Source organism: Pseudopodoces humilis, chromosome 6, assembly GCF_049639895.1.
Source record: "Pseudopodoces humilis isolate 2021_Gansu_Grassland_sample_001 chromosome 6, ASM4963989v1, whole genome shotgun sequence".
Classification (NCBI taxonomy): domain Eukaryota; kingdom Metazoa; phylum Chordata; class Aves; order Passeriformes; family Paridae; genus Pseudopodoces; species Pseudopodoces humilis.
Genome location: NC_142205.1, coordinates 22,221,848 through 22,244,291, shown reverse-complemented (window position 1 = coordinate 22,244,291; position 22,444 = coordinate 22,221,848). Strand labels below are relative to the sequence as shown.

The window sequence follows — 22,444 nt, the reverse complement described above, 5'->3', positions numbered from 1 at the left end:
AAGTGCTAAACTGCAATGACAGTACAAACAGAAAACCAGGCAAATATATCCCCTTGGTAGACACAATGATTCACACTTCACACACTACATACACAAATAAGCTCACAGAAGCAAACAAACCCAGACTTTACCATCGTATCTGCTGGGAGAATCACATGCTTTCTGAGGGGTGGCCACTCGCAGGAATATCTGCTGCCTCCATGAATGCCTTCGAGTCCTGACAGGGCTGTCCCCATCAAGGGCCTGCTGGCCGTGCTTGGATTCGTAGTCGCTACAACGGCAGAACACACAACAGTTTGTGAGTAAGTCACCTGGATCTGCTAGAAACAGTGACACAGCCTTCAGTGACTACACGGGCCACTGCCTTGGCAGTGCAGTGTGCTGTGCACATGCCGGGGCAAGCTCTCAGTGTAAGGAAGGTGAAACACGCTGTGTGGCAGAGGCTTACACATGGCTGCAAACAGCACTGAGGTTCACTAATGGGCTGGCACCTCTGTACAGTCTACTCTTTCCAGTTTTAATTAGTTTTCAGTTTTATTTGCAGCAGTATATTAGTCAGAACATATTAAAGACACATACACAATAATGTAGATTTATCATTACACTATTTACATGCCATCCACAAAACTTTAGCAGTTATTCATAGGAGACACAAAGACTTGCTGATGCCTTTTATCAGTACTCATCAAGGAGCTCTATAAACACCAACTAAACTTCTGTGCACTGGGTATGCAATATATTCCCTCTCAACACAGACTGGGATAAAAACTTCTAAGCTTTCTGTTAGCAAGTCTGCTTCTGAAATACGCAACAAACTTGGGAACAGAATCCAAGAATCTTGGATATTACTCCTTTGATGTCATCCACGCATGCCATATAGAGGTTTCTGTTCAGAATACAAAATGAAATAGTGAGGAATGATGCTGTGTTCCTATTAAAAATCTCACTAATAACTTTCATCTGTTAGAACTCTTAATGACTCACTGCTTTATTCCAGCCATTGGCTAAATGGCTACATGAGTCTTTGTAGAAGCTGAAAGGGATAAATGAAATCCAGATAGCTCTGGCAGCAACAGGGAGGAGCATTTTACAGGTCATCCTCTCCTTCCAATTTGAGGACACTGACATTGCTTAGGATGAATCATATATTCTCCTAACTGAAAATTCTCTCCTATGTCAGGAATAATCACAGAAGTACATAGATGGATATTGCATGATCATCGCAACATCAAAAATGGCTAAGAACTGCCATAATGGGAGAGTAGTCTGGGATAGCTTCATCCTTTTGACAGCAATTACATGCACAATACACACAGGTGAAGAGTTGCACAAACCAGGTTTTGCAAGTGCAAGAAGCATTTGAATTATTGCAGAGAAAAAAAATCTTAGAAAATACAGTTTTACCTCCAGGCTTTAAGAGAGAACCCTACCTTGTTGTGCTCCTAAAGTCAGAGGTGTTATTTTCATCTACAGGAGCCAGAAATTTTAAGAAATTTGGCACAGAAGAGGAAGAATGAAGCTTTTTCCTTAAGGCAGTACGGTAGGAGATGCTGAGAGTGCAGTTGGGAAAAGTAGAGTTTAGAACAAAGAAGTATAAATCCACAGACTAAAAATAACATACATTCCTAAGTTTCAAACAAAAGGCAGCTAAATCCTGAAGAACTGAGTATCAAGGAAACTAAAGTCAAAACTAAAACTGCCAAATAAGTACTGCTTTGAGATACATATTTATTTGGGCAAACTAAAATGTTCCAATGTATATAAATATACTTCCAGTAAAGTTATTATTCTTTTCTATATCCCAAGATTTTTAGTGCATGTTTCAAATAAATTCCTTTAATCTAATAAGAACCAATGCCAACTTTATCACATTTTCTTAAATATCAGTTTCAATGACCGACTAAGTTTGGGGGAAAAGGTTAGGACAAGTTGATACTGATAATCTTTGTGCTGGCAAATGAAAAATAAGACTTTGGCAAAAGCTATTTTGTAAAGCATTAACAGGGTTTTATTCAGACAAACCTGGAACCTTTAAGTTAAAAGTTAAGCCTTCTGACTGATAATTCAGGATTGTGGCTCTATTTATGCAACAGACAGGAGCGCTAATAAAATTTCATCAATAGTCTTCTGGCCAACATAATTATTTTAAAAGAAATTATTTTAATTTAAAAGAATTATTTAACTATCTTTTAAAATATCAAGTCTGAAACATACTCAGAAGAAGGTTAATAGAATGAAGTAAGAACAACTCAGATAATGAGAAGTTTTTGTTTGGAGTGAAAATATAGAAAACTACTTGACTGATGATACTAGAAGACCTTTTCTCAGATGAGTACACAAAATCACATGAGTAGGAGAATATACTCCTGAAAAAGTAAGTTTAAGAAAGAATTGTTTCTGATAAACCATAATGTTCTATCTGGCTGGCATTTAGCACTGTTTCCTGAAGATGTGAATGGAAGTGGGGGCGGGGGACAGAATACTCTGGGATAATCACTAGCATGAAGTGAAGCAGGTTCTTTAGTAGCTAGTATTGAGATAAAGAAGATAAGGCTGTAGCATGATGTGCCCTGCAAACAGGGTTCACTTTACAATCACATTGTAAATCCATTACAATTACATGGTAATTCCACTTACAGATTTGGGAAGCTTGATTGCATTGATTAAAACTCATTAACCCACTTGATATCCCTACCAATTTCCATTTCCAGTCTTGTTGCCTACATGTTCAATATCCTTAAGAAACTGGGAAAGGAAAAGAGAAGTTGCAACTGTGCATACAGAATCATTACCAAATCACTTGGAAAAATTTGCTTCAAGAATTTAACCTTCAGGATTCAAGTCCTACTAAACTGAAGAGTTAACAGGATTCTGCAGACTCACATTTTCTGCCCTGAGCTATGTTATACTTCTGAGATAAAGCTGAACTAAGAGATGCTAATTAGTAGTCAGCAAGTACAACTGAAGAAACTGGTGAAACAGTGTCCTCAGTTGAGTATTTTCTCAGGTTTAGAAAAATCAGCACCTTGGGGAAACAGGAAACTTTCACATGAGAGAAAAAAAAAGAAAAATAAGCAACAAAAACTGCTTGCCAATGGACGTGACTGTTGACAGTGCTTCTGAGGACATTTGGTCTCACTAGCTTTTTAAGCTAAAATAAGCAGTTTTAACTCAAGGGGTTAAGAAAGAGTTTCATAGTTTATGATTTTCAGAGAGCCACTTAGTTTCAGGTTCTCAGGGAAACAAAGTGTTAGTGTCCTTTCCTTCAATGCTGTCTCTCTAAATTTTAATTGTAAAAAAGAAGGCATGGAAATTATAATGTGATACTGCTGCAAGTAACCAAAACAAATGATGGGCTGATAGGCTGAGGTTTTTGTTTGTTCTTGGGTTTTTGTTTTGTGAGGAGTGGGGACAGTGGTAGGGTTCTATGTGGTGGTGTTTTTTCCTATCAGCTATCCATATTCCTGCTGCTTCTTGCCCCATGTAGTTAATTTGGTCAACTTGCCTTTTAATGTCAGGCAAAAAGGAACAGTAGTATGTTTTTGTGTTACTATGAACAAAGGACAGAACCAAATGCTTCAAGAAGGACAGAGCGAGCTCTCAGGTTCTTGGCAACTTATCCCTCACACAATTTAGGGTGTGCTGCTGTCTGCTGCATAACAACAAATTACTCTGGAAACACTGGTTCTAAAGAAAGAGCCAGTGTCTGAAAGAATTTGATTGATTAAAACAATACATTATTTAAGTACCAGCTCTACATTCAGTAGTGGAGCAGTTAAAGAGCTCCCTCTCCCATAAAAGTCTTCCACCTTTGGTCTGTACTAAATTATTTTAATTATTTATGCTATAGTTTCATATTTATGACATAGGCAAACAAACCCTACCCCAAACTATTTGTAGGTACTAGCTCACCTTTTTTGTGCAAAATGCCCACTTGGTTCTCCACTTGAATTATGCCTTAGATATTTTAAAAAGTTGGGTGAAGAGGCCGAGGGATTAAGACGAGCTAGAGTAGGAGAACGTGCAAGTTGACCAGAAGAACTTTTAGATTTGCCGACAGATTCATTCACACCATTTAGTGCGGATTCCAACCAGAGCGATGGAGTTGAGGTAGCATAGAGAACAAAACAGAAAGAAAGGAAAGGAGGGAAAAAAAAATGAAATCCCTTCTCTAATCTTTGAAAGGGAGCTGGCATATGTAAATGAGACATTTCCTATGTTTTTCTCAGTTAATGTAGTAACTGTAAGAATTCATCATTTTTTTAACCTAATCAGGAAAGTCCCAAAGTCACATCTACAGCCTGCAGCAAGGCATTTCAGAATATGACTAATTATAACTCACCAAAAAATGGCACTAACATCCCTACTTCTTCTTCCTTATATGTGCTTCTCCTTGATTGCTATGATAAAGTCAGGCATATGACCAAGAGTTCCAATGAACAAGTGAAATGCTGTAGGATGAACTGAATTTAGTTCTACTTTGAAAACAATTTTTGAAATGACGTAAGCTGCTCAAGAACATTCACAAAACAGGACTTGGTAGAAGTCTATAACTCACATGATTTTTGAGAACTTTAAGTATACTTGTCTTTTAAGTTTTCCATTTCCTCTGTTTCTGTACATTTGCTATGAAATGGAAGCAATAGGGATTTCTTTTGTATTTGAGTTATGTGAGGGAGCAAGCACACTCAGGCCTTACTAAAAGTTACATGACCAAACCCAAACAGAAACAACCAAAGAAATAAAAAAAATACTTAATTTCTAGCTGCATTCCTATAGTAAGATAGCAACTGACAGAACAAGCAGACACAAGTTCCAGGACAGCTCTTGTGGAGATAACAAACAATCAGTAAGTCCTAAACTGCACTACAAAAACATACTAGCACTTTAGAATTAAAAAGGTTCAAAGAAGGGACAAAAGGGCGACCCAGGTTATATTTCCTTTTTTTTTTCTCCACTGTCATCCATTTCAGACATGTTCATTTACTGCCCTGCCTCCTGCAGGAAAAAATGGGCTGGAACACATGAGATTTCTTACTAATTTATGTAAACGAGCAGTTTGGGCAGTGAAACAGAAGCCTATGGACAGAAGTGTTTCAACAGTAATTGGAAAAAGAAGGATGGGAGAAAACTGTCATAAAGTTAAGAGAGGACTAAAGATGCAGAGGCAGGCCTTTGAAGGAGGACAGCTTGAACAATATCCATATTAAAGGAAGCAGTAGTTTGTTTTTGTGAGTAAAATCTAAATAAGCTCATTGAAAAGCTAGACAGGAGCCCCACCTCTACCAATAACTAGGCACTTTAAGTCACTTCTGTGTGCTACTTCAAAGCTACATATGAAATCACCAACTAGCAAGGTTTTCAGGATCACAGAGGCTACTGGATTTTTCTCTGTAAATAGAAAACAAGAAGTAGCATTTATTTACACTGCTCACAGATCAAAACAATAAAAATGATTGCTTAGAGAAATATAACCTAATCAAGTAGTTTGTGACATATTCTGTGGAACTACACATCTCATGTCTTCTCTCCCCTGTGAAGCAGACAGGACTAAAGGTGTTTTTAAAAAGAATACCCACAAACCTCCAAGAAGTGATACACTGCTGCAACACATCTCTTATCCACTAGGAGGGCATATCTGGTATGCAATTATCATCCTCATATATACCCTCAACAAACAAAATCATAACCTGCTTTTAACAAGGCTTACTTTCTTTTGTGAGGAGTCTCTGTGCTCACTGAGTGATACCTCATAAGTTTCCTCTGAGGAAGAGATGGCGATGTTTCGACAGGTCCCAGAGATTCCTGGCTCTCCGTCGGTAAATGACTGAGTGTGTTTGCTCGCCTCCGAAAGCTCTGCTGGGGAAACGTAACAGACTGCTCCAGAGAGGAATCCTCTGTGTCACTGCAGAGATCATCCACTGATCCACTGGTCTTGACAGCATTTTCTGCAGGAAGTGTAGGAACTCTGTCTTTCTCTTTTTCACACAATGGTGGCTCCTAGCAGTGGAAGAAATAAGGTTATCAATATGTGGGCTTAGAATCCATCTTTGAGATTGCAGTACTGTGCCATTCACATCCCACAGACATATGCTTCAAACACAGATGTGTGTTTTTACCAAGCTAGGTCAAGGAAAGATGTTTGATGGTTTTTGTCCTTGTTATTCATCACTTCAGCCAACAAAGCAGAATTTTTGTTTTGCAGAGAAAATTGTGAGCAATTTTGAGAGTAATTGTATTTTATAGTATGTTGAATACAACTCAGAAGAAATAAGGTCAGAACAAAAGGGTGAGGTTTGGCTAACAGTGAAAAGGATGGCACTGCAGAATGATGTATCTTTAATAACCTAACCATATAATATTCCTCCTGTCTACCTGCAGATTCATACAAAGAATTTAAGCTTATGACTAGGTGCCTGTTTCAATCCCAAGCCATGAATTTTCTTTATTCCTCAACTTGTGTGTTTCCTGCAGAATCAGCCATTCTTTTGAAAACATAAGCAGAAAGAGGAGACCTCTTTTTTACATGACGCCAGGAATCTGCAGGTGAGCAGGCATTACAGCAGAATCAATAGCTGTATATCTAAGCCTGCAGAGTGCTATACTGCCTCCAGGGAAGAAGACCAGCTTTTTGCATGCTGTTTGTTTGTATTGTTTTATGCAAACTAAAAGCTTTCTAACCACACAAACAGGGAAATTACTCTACTTCTTGTTTTAGTTTTATATTTCTTATGAATATAGTCCTGCATTCATGGTATGAACTTTTATGGCTAAAACCAGATTAGGATTGGCAGCATGATTATTACAGCACTTGTTTTGCTGCACACTGTTGTAAAATTCAGATGGTGTTATATAATATTATTTTATTTCACATATATTCATATATCATACAAAGTATATGTTATATACAGTACAAGGCATTTCTAATCCACTTCTCTGGTTTATAACACAGGGAACAGAATGAAAAGCTTGAAAGCAACTTGAAACATTTCACATCTGACCGTATTTCATACTTGCTTAGTTGTTTCAGGAAATATTTTTTGAAGTGCTTAAATATGAACAATTATCCCAGGCTTTACTTACCTTATTTGTGCTGCTTAAGGTACTGGATATAGAGCTGTCCAAATCCAGTGGACCTCTGGCTTTACTGCCCTGCAGAAATAAAGCACATCAGCAGTTAAGATTATGATATATGGGGCACACCAAAGAAATTCTGGCAGCACAGTTGGGATCTGTAATTTCAACAGACAGTGTTAAATTTAGTTTCCTAAAATGCCTAAAAATACCCTTTTTACCTATGGAAAACAGATGCTTCATTCAGGATAGTCTCTGCCAACTTGAAGGATCCTGTAGAATTAAGGAATTCTCATGGGCAATAGTAATGTGCTTTCCATGATATGTACATAATCACGTATTTCACATGTATTAGAACTACTGTTAAAGTACCTTATGTATTAGGTACTTACAAAGATACAGAGAAATGAAAAGGATGTCTTTTACAAAGGACTAAACCCATATAAATTCACAATGCAGGAAACATAATTTCTGGTATTGTGATTTCAGTGCCTACAAATCAGAAAGCATAAATATTTCCGTAGAATCTGTGAACAGTATTTTTGAATCATTTGTTTGAGCAATGTTTTTGTGTAACCAAGAAAAATACCTGAGCAATTCTGATGTGCTAACACAATTACGAAACTTGTATCTTCCTAACCTTAAATAATATAATTTTTTAATGTTCTGAAGTTAAACCTCACATTCTCTTTGAAGTTTTATTCCAGGTAAAATATAAAATGTCATTATTCACAACAGTGACTATCTCTCTTTGAAGTTCAGCCAAAATTTCTGGCTTCAGATCTGACCAAAATCAAGAGTTTCCATCAAAACAGCAATGCCAGTGAAAATGCAACTGATGTACAGCTATGCTTATGTGAAGGCAGCTTATACCAGTCAGGACAAGTTGAAAAATATTAGAACAGTACTACAGCTAATGCAACAACAGGAACATGACGTTTCATATCCTGAGCACAGCTGCAGCAGGATTTGACGGGGTGAATTCTAGAAATGCTGTCTGGGAAGTAACGAGAAAATACGAAACTAAAAATCATCTCTGTTTGTACCATGGTAACAGGAAAACTATGTTTTTGCTATCATTTGTCTTAAGAGGATGGATTAGATGAAACAAGCTTTGAAAACCTAGTTTTGTCACTATGAGTTGCTTGTCTGTGAACAATTAAATTGTACTAGATATTGCTTCAATGTAAATTTTAGCTGACTATAAATGAGAAATTTTTGTTTCTGAATATTTGTTGTTTGGCATTCTGTCATAATTCTTTTGTTTTAAGGGAGAAGGCCTGATTTTTTTAATCCTTTGTCAAGCAGAAGTCCTTCCAAGCCTCCTACTATTTTCCTCAGACTTTTCTCATGAGGTGCAAAATGAAGTATATTTGAATGAGAAGACACTTCATAGATTTCAATTGTGATTAAACTTGATGTCTGATTTAATTTCAAATTGCTGCTGTTCACTTTCAGCAGCTAATTTCAGTGATCAGTTCATGATAAACATTTTTACAGAATCACAGAACTAACTAGGTTGGAAAAGAATCACTATCATGTAGAAGTTCAAGCTTTTTTCACTAATCAGTATTTCCAGACACTGTCTACAGAGAATTTTACCAGATGTAATATTGCATAGATGACTTCATGCTCTTAGTGCCATTCTTTACATTCCTTACCTTCAAATAATCTACAGGATTTAAAAGTTCAGATATCCCACTATTCATCATTTCTGTGCCACTAATAAACACATCTCATTAGAAATGCTTAGTCAGCTCCTAAGTAGCTTTCTTCTACATAAAGAGCAGTGAACAATTATAATTACTGTTTTAATTTCCTAAATCCAAAAGAGAAATAAACTAACTGCTGCCTTTCATAAGTCCTCATGTTAAACTTCATATTAATTTTTTGAAATGCCTATATACACGCTTTCTTATCTAGGAATTAGTTCACTTCATCTAGGACTTGGTCTTCTCTCTATCAAAGCCCTGCTTTTTTTGTCTTCTAAGATGTACACTCAATTATTTTTGTCACTGTGACTCTAACAACCTTTAGACTACAGCCTGAAATGATAACAAGTATCAAATAAGCAAAGCAATGATATTATGTTCAAAGACAATAAACATGAAGATACTTACACGTGATAAAATACTTTCAAAAGATTCTGTAAGAGACCTTTTTGCTTTGTTCTTTAACATGTCTAATCTGAATCTTGAAGCACTGCTGGGCACTTCATTTACAGCATTCTCAGGAAGAGGTTGTGAAGCCTGCAAGCGTTTAAAAACGGAAATGTGAAATACTCAACAGCATGTAGAAAATATCAGTCAATAGTTTGAAGACTTCTATAACCTGAATCAATAGTTTTTCCTTGTGTCCTCAGCTTGTCATGCCTTTTTCTGTAGTGATACTTGAACTGAAGTTTAACAAGCTATCCTAAAGTAAGGACAGCAAATCTCTTACAGGAAACATGTTGAGTGAACTAGCATGCTTCAGAAGAACTGCATTTTCAGTACAAATTTATGGCTCTGTTGACAAATTTTCATTTACACCAATGTAGAATTGTACAACTTCTAAATGTTTAAGTGTAACAGATTAGAGATTTCTCATGGATTTCCTTTTCTTCAACTAAGAAATTAACCAAAATCTCATCATTAACAGCAACTCTCAACTTCATTATAGTAAAATGGGTCCTTCAAAGGGCCCGGAAGATGTGTAACAACCTAACTCTTCCATATATTTCACCACTAGAAACACTTCCACCTTAAAGCTAACACTCAATTGAGAGTTTTGCATCTTAAATAAATATTTCAGTCCATTTTTAGTCCCAGTGAATACTAATGCAGTGAACATAAAAATGATACTATGATGCAAATATTAGTCTCCAAACCCAGTACCTGCAGTAGAAACCAGAGCTCAGTTTTCAAGGCTGTTTTGGGAGGTTCATCTTGAAGCTCACAGGCACCATAGCCCTCTCTGCTTGTCCCTAAATTCAGAGATCCGGATGCTTGATCTGTGCAATTACTAGCTGAATGATATAACCATCACCAAATTGTCCTGCCTAGATGTAATTTTAAAGCATTCTATTTCCAGTATGACAACTTTACAGGTTCCTGTATTTCCTTTTTACCTTCTGTCCTGGTTATGCCAGGACAAGGTTAATTTTTGCAATAGCCAGGAGGGGCCATGGCCAGGACCTGAAGGATATTTTATACCATCTGTCATTGCTGGAGGTAGGGGGAAAAGGTCTCTATTCAGAGAGAAGAGGCTTCTTCCAGGCAAAAAAAAGTGTCAGGAGGGAGTGTTCCAGTACTATCTATCATTGAGGGGTGGATTCTGTGTGAATAATTCCTTTTCTTGTACCCTCTGTGACTAGTATTGTTGCTATCACTGGTCATTTTCTTATCTCATTGCTGTTTCCAGTAAATTGTTCTTATCTCAGCCTGTGATCTTTGCCTTTTGTGCCTCCAATTATCCTCTCCATCTCACCAAGGTAGGTGCCTGGCTAGGAGAGTCTTGGTGGGGGCACTGAATGGGGTGTACCATTCCTAAACCATGACACCTTCCCTCATCTTATTCTCCAAGGGTAAATCAGATGCAGCTTGCTATTACATTCTTAAGAAAAGACACTTATTTTGAAGTGTTTTTGTTGAACAAGATCCATGTACTAGTATCACATTCTGTCTTTTTTCTCTCCTGATTTATATATATATATATATTTTAAAAAAGGCAATGAAAAGCATGAAAGCGAATATGCGGAACAGAAGGGAACAGGGACATCAGGGTGCCATGGGTTAATGATTGCCAAGACAAATAACAGAGTATGTGTTCAAAGGTATCTACTATTACACAGGCCTGGAGATAAATTATCGGAGTAAATATAAAATGTTATGCTGAGACAAATGAGGGGAAGTCAGTTCTCTTCTTAGAACACTGGCATCTTTGCAAGTGTCAGATTAACCAATTTGGTTTCAGGAACTGAGTGAACAGATTGCAGCAGGCCTTATAAATTTTCCAATCGTTGAAGACATACTAAGATCTTATCTCACTTTGTATATCCCTATTTCCAAGCTGTTTGTAACTGACAACTATTTGACCATCAGCTAGCATTACACCAAATAAAAATATTTCATGTATGATGACAGAGGACCTCAGGCCATGTTTCTTCCTCTTATCCCACAACTGAAATGCTTTTTTCTTAAAAGTGTGTTTCTGGTGGATGCCCAAGACAATAAATCAGAGAGTGAAATATGTAATTTTCTTTGTTTACTCAGGAGGGTCAATAATTAGCTAGTAAGCCATAAAAGGAGAAGAGATTAACAAGGTGAAAATACAGTAAAGGAAGATTTGCTGCTCTTTTCCCAATTTCTTCCCATGTGTAATAACTCTCCATATATTCATTTGCTAGTTTATATACACAAATGGCTGACAGCAATCATCACAGTGGAATTACCAACCAACAGTAGAGGGACAGCCAAGAGTTTTAAAAGGGTCTAAATAATTGGAAATGAAAGTTTCCAGAGAATGGATGGAATCCTTTTTTAAATACTAACCTCCTTGAGTTGTCTCAAGGTAGCTACTCACAAACCAAGGCATCCAAAATTACTAATCCCTTTGGAAAAACCTTAACTGTGCTGTATATATAGCCAGATAAACAACACTAATAGAACCTGACAGAAAATAAAAGGTAGGTCAACTCTTTGGACATGGATGAGAGTCTCTGCTGCTGTTTCTGCAGCAATCCTCCTCAACTTAAGGCCACTTAAAATGGTTGTTTGCACACAAGAAATAACTTTCAGTCTTGAGTAAATGTAATAGGCTTTATCAATTAGCAAATCCAACGTGTTGTCATCACAGTGACAGTGAGATGGCAAATGCCACAGATCAGCTGAGAGCAATCACAAATTCATTATACATACTCTCACATATATTGAATTTTCATTGCAGTGAGAACAAATAAACAATTTAGTAGTCTGCCCTGTCTGCACCTCTGACTCCTAGGCCTGAAATCAGACCCAGGAGTTTTCCAGGGACCTCAAAATTGGAGACATCTGTTTTGGCACATGACAATAATTTATGAGCCATAAGCAAACCCAGTATTCACCGCTGCTAACACACTGAAGTTTCAATTCGCAAGTGATGGAAATTGGCCTTCGGAAAGATATAAAAATCAAACAGAAATTTTTTTCCTGGTTTCTCCTTACACAAACTAAAATTGGATTATTACTTACCTGTTTTGCTTCTCCAACATGAACATGGTCCTTCTGTTTTTCTTCATACATGTTCCTCAAAAGAGAGATAACCAGCTCATTCTCTTTTTGTTCATTTCGTGGTCTTAACTTCTGTAATTGAAAACACCACAAGCACAGTAATTACACATTTGTGTGACAGTCAGCAAATATTAACTTTTTCATTTGTCACTGTAATAAATCATGAAGGTAGGAACAAGTTTAGTCTGTTAATGCTACTACTCCGGTCCACCAGAGGACACCAGTGTCCCAGGCAAAACACCACACAGCCACAAACACATTGACCTCACTTCATACACAACAGAATTTACACCTAAGACAGAGGACAACTGTACAGACATCAAACTGCCACAAGCAAATAAAGGCTTTAAAAATAATTTTGACAATTTTCTTTTGATATAAAGAAAACTGAACCACTGTAGCTCTGAGTTTGCAGCACACATGGAGTAATGTCCTAGAGATAGGATTCACAACAGTTCTCATAGAAATCCTTCACACTGGACATTTAGTTTTTGGGAAATGACATTGATTTTTCATAAATTAGTGCACAAGGTAAACGTATTTATCTGTGCTGCATTTTATTTAGATTGGAATTATTTTAAGAGAAGATTTTAAACCAATTTATTAAAGAACTTAATCCCAGAAACTTAAATTTGAAGAACATATGCTGCCTTAAATCTATTGATATAACACAGAGGATACAGTATGAATTAATGCCAAGGTAGCACATTAGAATAATACCACAGGAAGACAGTTACCTAAAAATGCAAATCATGGTAACAATACATGGATCTGCAAGAATGCAACATTCCAGGCTGTCCAGTTGAAAAAGTTAGCTGAGAAAGATGGGCAGGAAATTTGTACTTTACCCTTAGTTTTACTAAGTTAATGGTTTGCAGACCATCACTAGAAGCAATTAACAGTTTCCTGTGACTACTAGAAGCTTTAGACTGTGTGCAGAACACAGAAAGGCACCAGCGCTGCTGGCTGCTGTATGCTAAGAAATTACTTAGCTCATGGAACTGGTCCCACAAAATAACTTCCAAATTTGGTACTGAGTGATAAACTGCCATATGGAAACACACAAAGAGACTGAAAAGCCTCAAGAGAGGAAGGAAACACTACTTTTTAAAAAGTCTGAAATTTCCTAATCTTCAACAGCGTGTCAATCCCAGTGACATTTGCTACAATGCACATCATCTCTTTTAAATCCAGCTATGCTTTCCTCTGTCCTAAAATAGATTTAATTAAGAAGACAGGAAGTTTAACTTCTTTAGTTAGTTTGACATGAATTAAGATCTAGGATAAATTTTAGGCAAGAAATTTTCTGATCTGGGAATAGTACAGTAATTTGTTTTGGTCAAACTAACAGTTTGAATGCCCTCACAGTACAAGTTACTGCCATAAATGTGTTCAGTTTACTCAGTGAAAAGGCAACATCTTCATGGAAAGCAAGGAGTATTGGGGAAAAAAATTAGTAAAATAGTCATTTTCATCAAAAGATAAGTTTTTAAGAGCTCAAGAAAAACAACTGAAATTAAAGCACAAGCTGGCTAACCATCTATTAAATAAAAATAATGAATGATTTGCAAAAAAATGAAAATGACTTCTGTATTTTACGCAGATGTTAAAAAAAACGCACCAACTGCTTTAAAATCTTGTAGGAAACAAAGCTTACCTGAACCTCTTCAAAAACAGAGGCCTGTTCCTGGTTATTTAGTGTGGTTAGATGCTTTTGTAGTTCTAGTTTAGTCTTAGAAGGGTGCAACCCTACACCGAGAGGAACGAAGAAGAACAAATTACAGGGTGAATTTTTTCAGAAGTAATCAATCACATAAATATGCTCACAGTTTAAGCCTAAGCTGCTCAATTATTTGAGCTGGTCCATTCCACGATTTCATAAGAGGGCATTAGAAAGAACTCTAGGTTAATTTAAAGCTACTGCTAAACTCATGTCTTTAAAATGAGGGACATGAACTCTGCAATGAGGAGATTTACTGAGCATAGACCAGGATTATACTCTTAGCTGAAGATTTCATTATCACACAAAAATAAACCCACAATCTACTGCATTTTAGTAGACTGTTTCGTTAGTGTTTTGTGCAGTGCTGCTTGGATTTTGTTTATGGTATAAATAGAATTGTTTTCCATTTTCTCCAATTTCTGGGCCCTTCTGAAAATGAGTAAATTTATTGCTTGTTAGTGAAGGTCTTACTTTGCCTCTTGATGGAAACATTTACTGACAGTCTAAAGCAGACTACCCTTTCATTCAGATTATTTTTTGTGTTCTCATCCTGGATTAAATTCCTTTCCTCTATTTTCTATGGAAAAACAGCAAACCATCAGTACTGTGCGCTTCAGCTTCTGATCATAGAGTATCTCCTTCAGAAGCAGACAATAAAATTAACAAGATGGCATGATTGAAGGCATTAAGGAACATTTGCTTTTAAAAAACTTCCCAGCAGTCACAGCTAGTTGAAAACCAAAATAGAGTGAAAGTAATTTTGGAAGTTCTCCAGTTTCATCAAATTAACATTAGGCAGGTTTTAGTCCAACAAGCCACTATCATATGATCTGACAAGCTGCTGTTGCCTTTTATTCACCCCAAACATCACTTAAATGAACAAAACCTAACTGTGAGATTTGCTGAAACATAAAGAAGTTTTTTATGTCTTGAACTTCTGTTCTGGGCAACAACTACAATTCTAATGTCTGCATTTTCATGAAGGAGCATAGATGAACACCACAAACACACATATTAAAAGCATATTGTTCAGTTCCTACTTAGTGATAGCATAATACCAGTTTCTAAGTGGATTCAGAAGGACAGCAGGTCATAGCTATTGCAGCCTCTCTCGTTCAGAGGCTCCTTATCTACAGTCTTCTGCATTTATAGGGCTAATAGAGCCAAACAAGCTGCAACTCACTAATGTTTACACTTGTAAATTGTTTTCAGAAGTTCAACTAAAACACAATGAAGGAGCTTAACTCTTGTCAGAAAATTCTTATTACTTTACAGAAAACCTGACACTTCTAAATAAAAAAACTGGCTTTCAACTTTCTACCCCAAGTCCCAAACTCTTTTTAAGCATTAATTTTCTTTAGGATTTTACATACTGTCCCCCAATGGAAGTGCAAGAAAAAATATTCAGCCAGAAAATGCTTTAAACCTCACCTTCTATCTTTTCACAGAGTTTATGCAAACTCTGCATAGGACACCCTTCACAGAGCTGGGGCTGTGCCTTCGAAGTTTGTTGCACAGCAGCCACAGTGAAAGCCTGTTTCAATGTCATCATGATTTCATCAACCTGAAAAGAATGGTGTGCAAAAGAACAGAATTTCAGTCTTCCACTGTTTTCCTTAACACAAACACAACAGTCTTTTAGAATTATACTGCCCCTTGCTTGGGAATGTGCTTACAATTAAAAAGACAAGCTGTTCCTATGTCGGTTCTGTGGACAAACATACAAGCACGATAAAACTCGTCATGAACTCATGGCTCTTCCAGGCCACCCAATTTTATTACTGTGGTCTAATGAAAGATCCTACTCTCTATCTCAAACCCCTTTTTTGTCTACGACAAAAAAAGCTTACTGCAGCTGTGATGCACAGGTCTTACTTAGAGCACAGGAGCGTAGTCCTGATTTTCAGAACAGGTGCTCTAAGAGAAAACTCTCCCCAAAAAATAGGCATAAGGTCTAAATTAGTTTGTGAAATGAAAGGAAGTGGATTTTAAACAGGGTTTTAACTTCTGCCCCCAAAACAAATTAAAAGATCTCTTGCAGACTGTTATACTAATTACATTTTTCAAATACTTGTATTTCTGAGTGGAACAAGATTTGAAGACATACAGCAAAATAAAGAGCATGGAGCAACAGAAGACTTTTAGGGCCTAATATTCTATTTGGCTATTCTTTTCTTTCACTTACCAGTGCTTCATCTGTACACTGAAACACATAGCAAACAAAGTGGAAGCCTCCATTTTCTGAAGACTCTCTGCAGATGAACCCAAAGTGATCCACATGTCTAATTCCCTAGCAAAGAAACAACAGCAATGAAATAGTCATATTTACTCTCAATGTTTTGTATCTGTATTTCTTTCAGGAAGAAAAGAACAAAATAGCATTACATATATCATTTATACGTCTTACACTTATTATACATCACTTATCTCTGCTACAGCTACATTAAAGACATCTGGCCATTAAAATTGTCCTGTTCTAGAACCTAATACTTCATGAATCTTTTGAATTTCAATTAAGTCAGACATTGTTTGTTTTTTTGTTTTGTTTTTAATGGATGAAGTATGTAAGACCCATATGGCAGACCAAAAGATTAATACACTCTATTCAAAATGTATTTTACGCTGATATTTTCAGAATATGTATGTGCCTGTATGTTTAGTGATGAAAGCTACTGTCATCAAATTAAAAAACAAAGTAATTTATAGACAACAAAATCTACAAAACAAACAAAACCAACTTAGGCAGAAGGACTGAGAAGTAAACTCTGTGGCACAAGGAACAGAGATTAACAGTGAATGAGGAGGCTCTGACACACTCCTGCCCTCAGCGCATCACATACACTATCTCTGCACGGCAGAGGACTGTCTTTGTTTCAATACATGCAACTTATACTCTTGAAAAGAACATATTTCTTAAGTATTTTTAAGATAACTCTTACATATAAGTTTTCTTGTTTCATTCTTACTTCTTGAAAAATATGGCTCAGAGATCCCAAGATTTGCACAATCGTGAATCATGCTCACTGCAATCTCAAACAAGAGTGTGTTCTGACCAGTATGTTCCTTCTAGCTAATATTATTCATCCACTGCACACAGAAGTGAGTCTTTATCTCAGAAATCACAATTCAAAGCATGAAAGAAGAATGATGGTCTTATAAAATTACTGATTAATTAACAGCTTTTCAATAGCAATCACTGAAACTGCTGTTGAGAGAATATATATGGAGTGCAAAGAGAGAGGATTACATGAGCATTCACAAGTAGAGAATGTTTAAACAATTAAAAAAGAGAAAAAGAATACACTACAATCTTACCTGAGAACAAAAGGATATTTCTTTAAAGCTTTTCTCAATTGCGACTTTTTTTGTGTCAGGACTGATAAGGTAAACTTCAGACTGGCCAATCTAAAAAGAGCACAACAAATTGCAAGGCACTAACAAGTACAATTTTTTTATATATACCTGTATATTTATACCAATTAACATATTATTATTATTAACATATTAACATAACCAGAAAGAACACTGAAACACTGATTTGGCATTGAGCGCTCTGTGCATTACAGCACTGAGGTTTAATGAGACAAGAGACTAAAAATAACATTTAAACTGATGAGAGCAACGTTTTATCAGAAGTAAGCTACTTTGCACTGAGAGAAATATACTCACACTCCCTTTTCTTATTTTCTGCAGTCTTGGAATGTACCACAGTCACAGAAGCTACTTAATAAGAGTGCTCTAAAATTTAAATCCAAGTGTGTGCCTCTTCCTGTATTCCACCTAATATTTTTTAGGGTTTTATTTATTTATTTATGGCACATATAACATTAAATTTAAAGCACTTAACTCAAAAAATTATACAAAAGAATTTATTGGAGTAAATTTCCTAATGATATTTAATCTGCAGGCCATTTGTGCAGTCAAAAAAAATGATGCTAAGTACTGATGAGCAAAGGGCATTTTTAAGCTGAAACTATTGTTTTCATTTGTTCATCTTCTGGCAACATCTTTGTAAGGTGGTAACAGAAAAATTTAAATTCCTCATATTTTCTAGCGTATCAGAGACTGCTAGAAACAAGTCTCACATCAGATTTTAGGAAGGCAGGTGGAATTTGGATCCACTTATGACTATGACTTAGAGAAAGAAACCTGCTCCAGTCACTACCAAATCCCAAGAGATGCACATAAAAACATCAGCAGCACCAATATAACTGTACTTTCTTTAGAAAGGAGGAGGGAATGAACCTTGTGTGTGAATAGATCAAGTCAGATGTGCCACCTCTCTGTCTAAAATCCTGTGCATTCACCTTCCACCTCTTCTTTCACTTCAACCAGTCACAATGGTTTTCCCCAGACGCCTGCTGGTTTCCCTGTATTGTCCCTGGGGCTGACCCCTTGCATGTGTTCATGGGGCTATTTCTTCCAGCACCTACTCAGCAGCCTCCTGAGCCTGCTGTCTGCCCCTCCCTGCAGCAAGACGCTCCTCCTTATTGCTCAGTCCCACATAATTCTTTCACATTTGGCCCCAGGGCAGTAGTGATCATTGGAAGTTAACTGAATAAAGGGAAAGAACCCAAACTACTGAACCTCTTTCCCCCCCTGCCCCCAATATACAGCCAGGAGAAAAACCTAAACATACCCCCTCCTCCCCCCCAGATCCCAAGAAACTGGCTAGGAAAGCAGTTCTTCAGGAAGATATATGAAAATCAGGACTGTTTGAATCAGGTGAAGAGAGCTGGCAGATAACTAAACTGAATATGTTTTCATACTTCATGCATCAACCAACCTTTGCTTCAGTCCAGGGGAAAATCTAAGTAACTAGCTGAGAAGATACCAACCATTTTTTCCCCCTCTGGATATCAAGTTAATTGTAAGCATTTCCTATGTAGCCACAAACTGTTGAGACCTGAGCATGCCGCCTGCATTCCCTGACTCAGAGCCTGCTGAACACAGGGGACAGGTAACCAACAAAGTCAGCTCTGTCATGAGCCGCTGCCTGTGGATTCTGAAGGCACAAACTAGAGTTACTTCACTTCCTTATATTCAGCTGAATTTAGACTGGCTGAATAGGAAAAGAATACTGCTGTGCATACTAAACAATATTTTCCCAGGCAAAACGCAACCCAGGACACAAAGCCAACTCAGCAAATTTTGGAAACGTGCCTGCCAGCAGGTGACTGACATATTCAGGCTGAAACTGCAGATGTCTTTCAGAACTGTTGCAACTATTTAGTATAAATTAAAAATGCACTCACTGGAGTAAGAAGATCTGGACCTACCCAGCCCAACTCTAATCTATTTCTAAAACATGTGCCATGAATCAATAATGGAATAATGATTTACTTAAAATTAGGCATTATTATTACAAAGGGTACCTTATTTTCTATGTGAAATACATGCTCAGGGGAAGAAGGTGAACATGCCTTTCTTTTTACTAGGGAAGAAACACCTCTCCAACTTCTTACACTCTCAGTTTGATGTCAGCCTGCCACAACCAAACAGAAGCTTTAATTCAGATACAGCTGACTACAATGGTTTCTGCATGCTACTTTTTACAGATACAACACAGTGGCAAATCCTTCTAAAGGATTCTCTTTCCCTGCTTTAAAAAACCTGCTATAATTGCACACACTCCACTCCATTACTGGCCTTAAGAGCGCCCAGCTCCAACAGCAGCTGACAGATCCAAGATGACCTTAGGAAAGTCTTTACAGTATCAGCTCCAGGTCTGTACTATACTCAGAAGACACAAGCTAAGTAAAATATGTTGCACAGCTTATCTATCATGAGGATTGTAAGAGGAGCAAATACCACATTCCTTACTTGCTTCTCAGTTCTTGGAAGAGGGTTTTGCTGCTCACCTATGAAGGCAAGGGCATTGCCAGCCACACCACAGCAGGGCAGGAGTGGAGGCATCTGTGGAGCAGTGTAGGAAGCTATTAACACTACTACTCCATCATTACACAGACATGTTGGCAGCAGGAGCACCTTCATCAATTATACTGCTTATCGTGGGACAAAGTCTACTAGCTCTCAGTTATAGTCCTGCTCTAGTTAAAGGTAATTAATTCCCTTGGAAATTTATCTCTGCTGTTACTAGCTAGTGTAAATGTACATACCATTCTGCAATTGCACAATTACCTACTGACTTGCAGTAACTTTCTAAACACTTTCTTTAGAAGCCTAAGGTTTCAGGTAGTACTGTTTTAAACTATTTAATATAAACTTATTTAGAATATGTAAACCAATTTGCACTAACAAGTACTGCTCTCCAGAGAAATAGGCATGTTTAAGTTAAGCTTTGGTAATTGCAATTAAGTTATCAAAGAAGTAACTGCCATCTGTCAGAACATCTGCTTTGGTGTCTGCCACTCCAAACTCCAAAATGTGAAAATGCCACCAGAAGCCACAAATCTTGCTTTACCGTAAACAACATAGTCCGGTTTTCTGCAATGTCAGTTGGCTGCACAACACTGTGTCCATAGACGAGTTGACTTTTTAGGTTCAGTGAAACTGCATCTTCTTCAAAAGACCTGACAAAGCTGTTACTCCTAAGGCTTCCCTCTTGGAAATCCTTCTTAAAAGCAAAGGAACGAAGTCCAGGTTGAGAAAAAGATTTCCTAATTGGCCTTTTTTCCTCCTCTTCATTGACCAAGGGCTGGAATACAGAACGCAATTTGCTGCTGAAAGAGAAGCCTCCAAAGTTACTGGAAGTTTCATGTTGTTGGGGTGATGAGTTGAAATCTGAATTATTTGTACAACTTGCACGATTAAATTTCTCAATGCATTCATCTATGAGTGCTGGAGGTGCATTTTTATGTGCTACCGTTACCCGTCCACAGAACAGCACCTCAAACTTTTTGGCAAAAGGGTCTTCAACATCTGAGAGATTATTCTGAAACTCTTCTTGACGGGCAATTTTTCCAGCTTGTCGAATAGAGCTTATAATCTCAGGCACCTACAGGAGGGGGGAAAAGAATGGACATTAGCATCCAGTGGTTTATGACAAACAAACTGCAAAATTAAAAGACTCACTGTAGTGATTTTCCTGGAAGGATACTTTGATTTAGTTTCAAAAATAAAAGACCAGTTGAAGTGATCTTGTATTTATTCAAGAGATACATTATAGCAGTAGAACACTAAGAACAGGAATTTTTCATTTGTCTCCTTGCCAGGAGTTCACCATCATCAACACTTTGTCAAAAGAGCTTTGTTCCTTGAAATGCTCTTCATCCTCAGTAAAACTTTTGCTGTTGAAGCAACCAGTGTAACATGACAAATTCCAACTCAAAATGAAAGACAAAAGTACTTCAGATAGCGTACAAGAAGCCATGGACTAATTAATTGGTAAAGTTATTTAATCTCTGGTATTTTTCACCCCCTTCTTTTACTCAAACACTCATGTCACGTAGGTTAATGAATCTCTTGCAAATTTACTTTCCCCTTCATAATAGCATATTACATTGTTACTGCAATTTGGTGTTTTTTTTAAAAAAATGTAAATAGCTGTACTTTTTAATAACTATATTCATTATTTTAGATGTTCATTTTTATTCTACTGTCCTAGATGACACTCTTAAATAGTATTACCTCTCATACAGTATGATTTGCAGGGCATCTGTATGAGACAGCAGTCAGCTACAGATCACAGATGCTGTAATTAGAACCCAAAGGGCCATGTTTTGAGTGACAGTAAACTGTCTCAGTTGCTGATATGGTTGGACAGTACTGATATACATACGCTCTCTGCTAAGCTGCTGCGAGGCCAACGCCTGGTTACATCACTCTGCTTTGAATGACCTAGGAGATTAAGGCTCTTCTGCAGCCTGTGCTGCTCCTGCTGTAATGAAAAATGTGAGGCCAGCATCTATGATTACAACTGTTAATTCTGCCAGCTTCTTTATTTACCAAAGCTACTTTGAGAAAAATCCATGCAAAGTGTGCTAATTTCCTGACAAAACAAATTTACCCTGTCATGCATCAACTGGAACTCACTTTACTTACAAGTATTGGGTTGCAGATAGTACAGAAAGAAGTCTGGGAGCAGCAGACTAAATTGCAGCCCAGAAGAACCACCTCCCCTATGAGAAAAGGCATCCCTAAGCCTAGAGAATATTTTGGAGACCTGGCCTCTGGTGTTTTTTCAGACATTTTTACAGTTATGTATTGCTTAATCATAACGCAGTAATATGCATAAACCAACTGAGGAAACAGCAAAGAACTCTGAGGGAAAAAAAATTTGAACAGTGAAAATCAAATGAATATTTTGGGTGCTCATAAAGACCTCAATAGGATTCCTTTTATAGACAAGGAAACAAAGATAAAGATATGGATAGATGGATAGATGGATAGATAGATAGATAGATAGATAGGCAGACAGAGACAGATATTCACACAC

General features: G+C 37.2%; 1 protein-coding gene across 7 annotated transcripts in view; it reads right to left on the bottom strand.

Annotated features, from left to right (window-relative positions):
- Positions 1 to 22,444, bottom strand: part of TBC1D1 (TBC1 domain family member 1) — a 100,083-nt gene that overhangs the window by 31,713 nt on the left and 45,926 nt on the right. For 4 of the 7 annotated variants that reach the window (XM_014262241.2, XM_014262231.2, XM_014262235.2 and 1 more), the window contains 12 exons: positions 20,471 to 21,004; positions 17,362 to 17,451; positions 16,232 to 16,336; positions 15,478 to 15,610; positions 13,981 to 14,072; positions 12,285 to 12,395; positions 9,195 to 9,323; positions 7,084 to 7,152; positions 5,711 to 6,000; positions 3,913 to 4,041; positions 1,431 to 1,550; positions 132 to 271 (listed from right to left, as the gene is read on the bottom strand). In XM_014262241.2, the coding sequence (XP_014117716.2) occupies positions 132 to 271; positions 1,431 to 1,550; positions 3,913 to 4,041; positions 5,711 to 6,000; positions 7,084 to 7,152; positions 9,195 to 9,323; positions 12,285 to 12,395; positions 13,981 to 14,072; positions 15,478 to 15,610; positions 16,232 to 16,336; positions 17,362 to 17,451; positions 20,471 to 21,004 (1,942 nt within the window). The remainder of the gene's footprint in view (positions 1 to 131; positions 272 to 1,430; positions 1,551 to 3,912; positions 4,042 to 5,710; positions 6,001 to 7,083; positions 7,153 to 9,194; positions 9,324 to 12,284; positions 12,396 to 13,980; positions 14,073 to 15,477; positions 15,611 to 16,231; positions 16,337 to 17,361; positions 17,452 to 20,470; positions 21,005 to 22,444) is intronic. The other 3 variants (XM_014262248.2, XM_005517776.3, XM_014262257.2) reach the window with 3 other exon arrangements.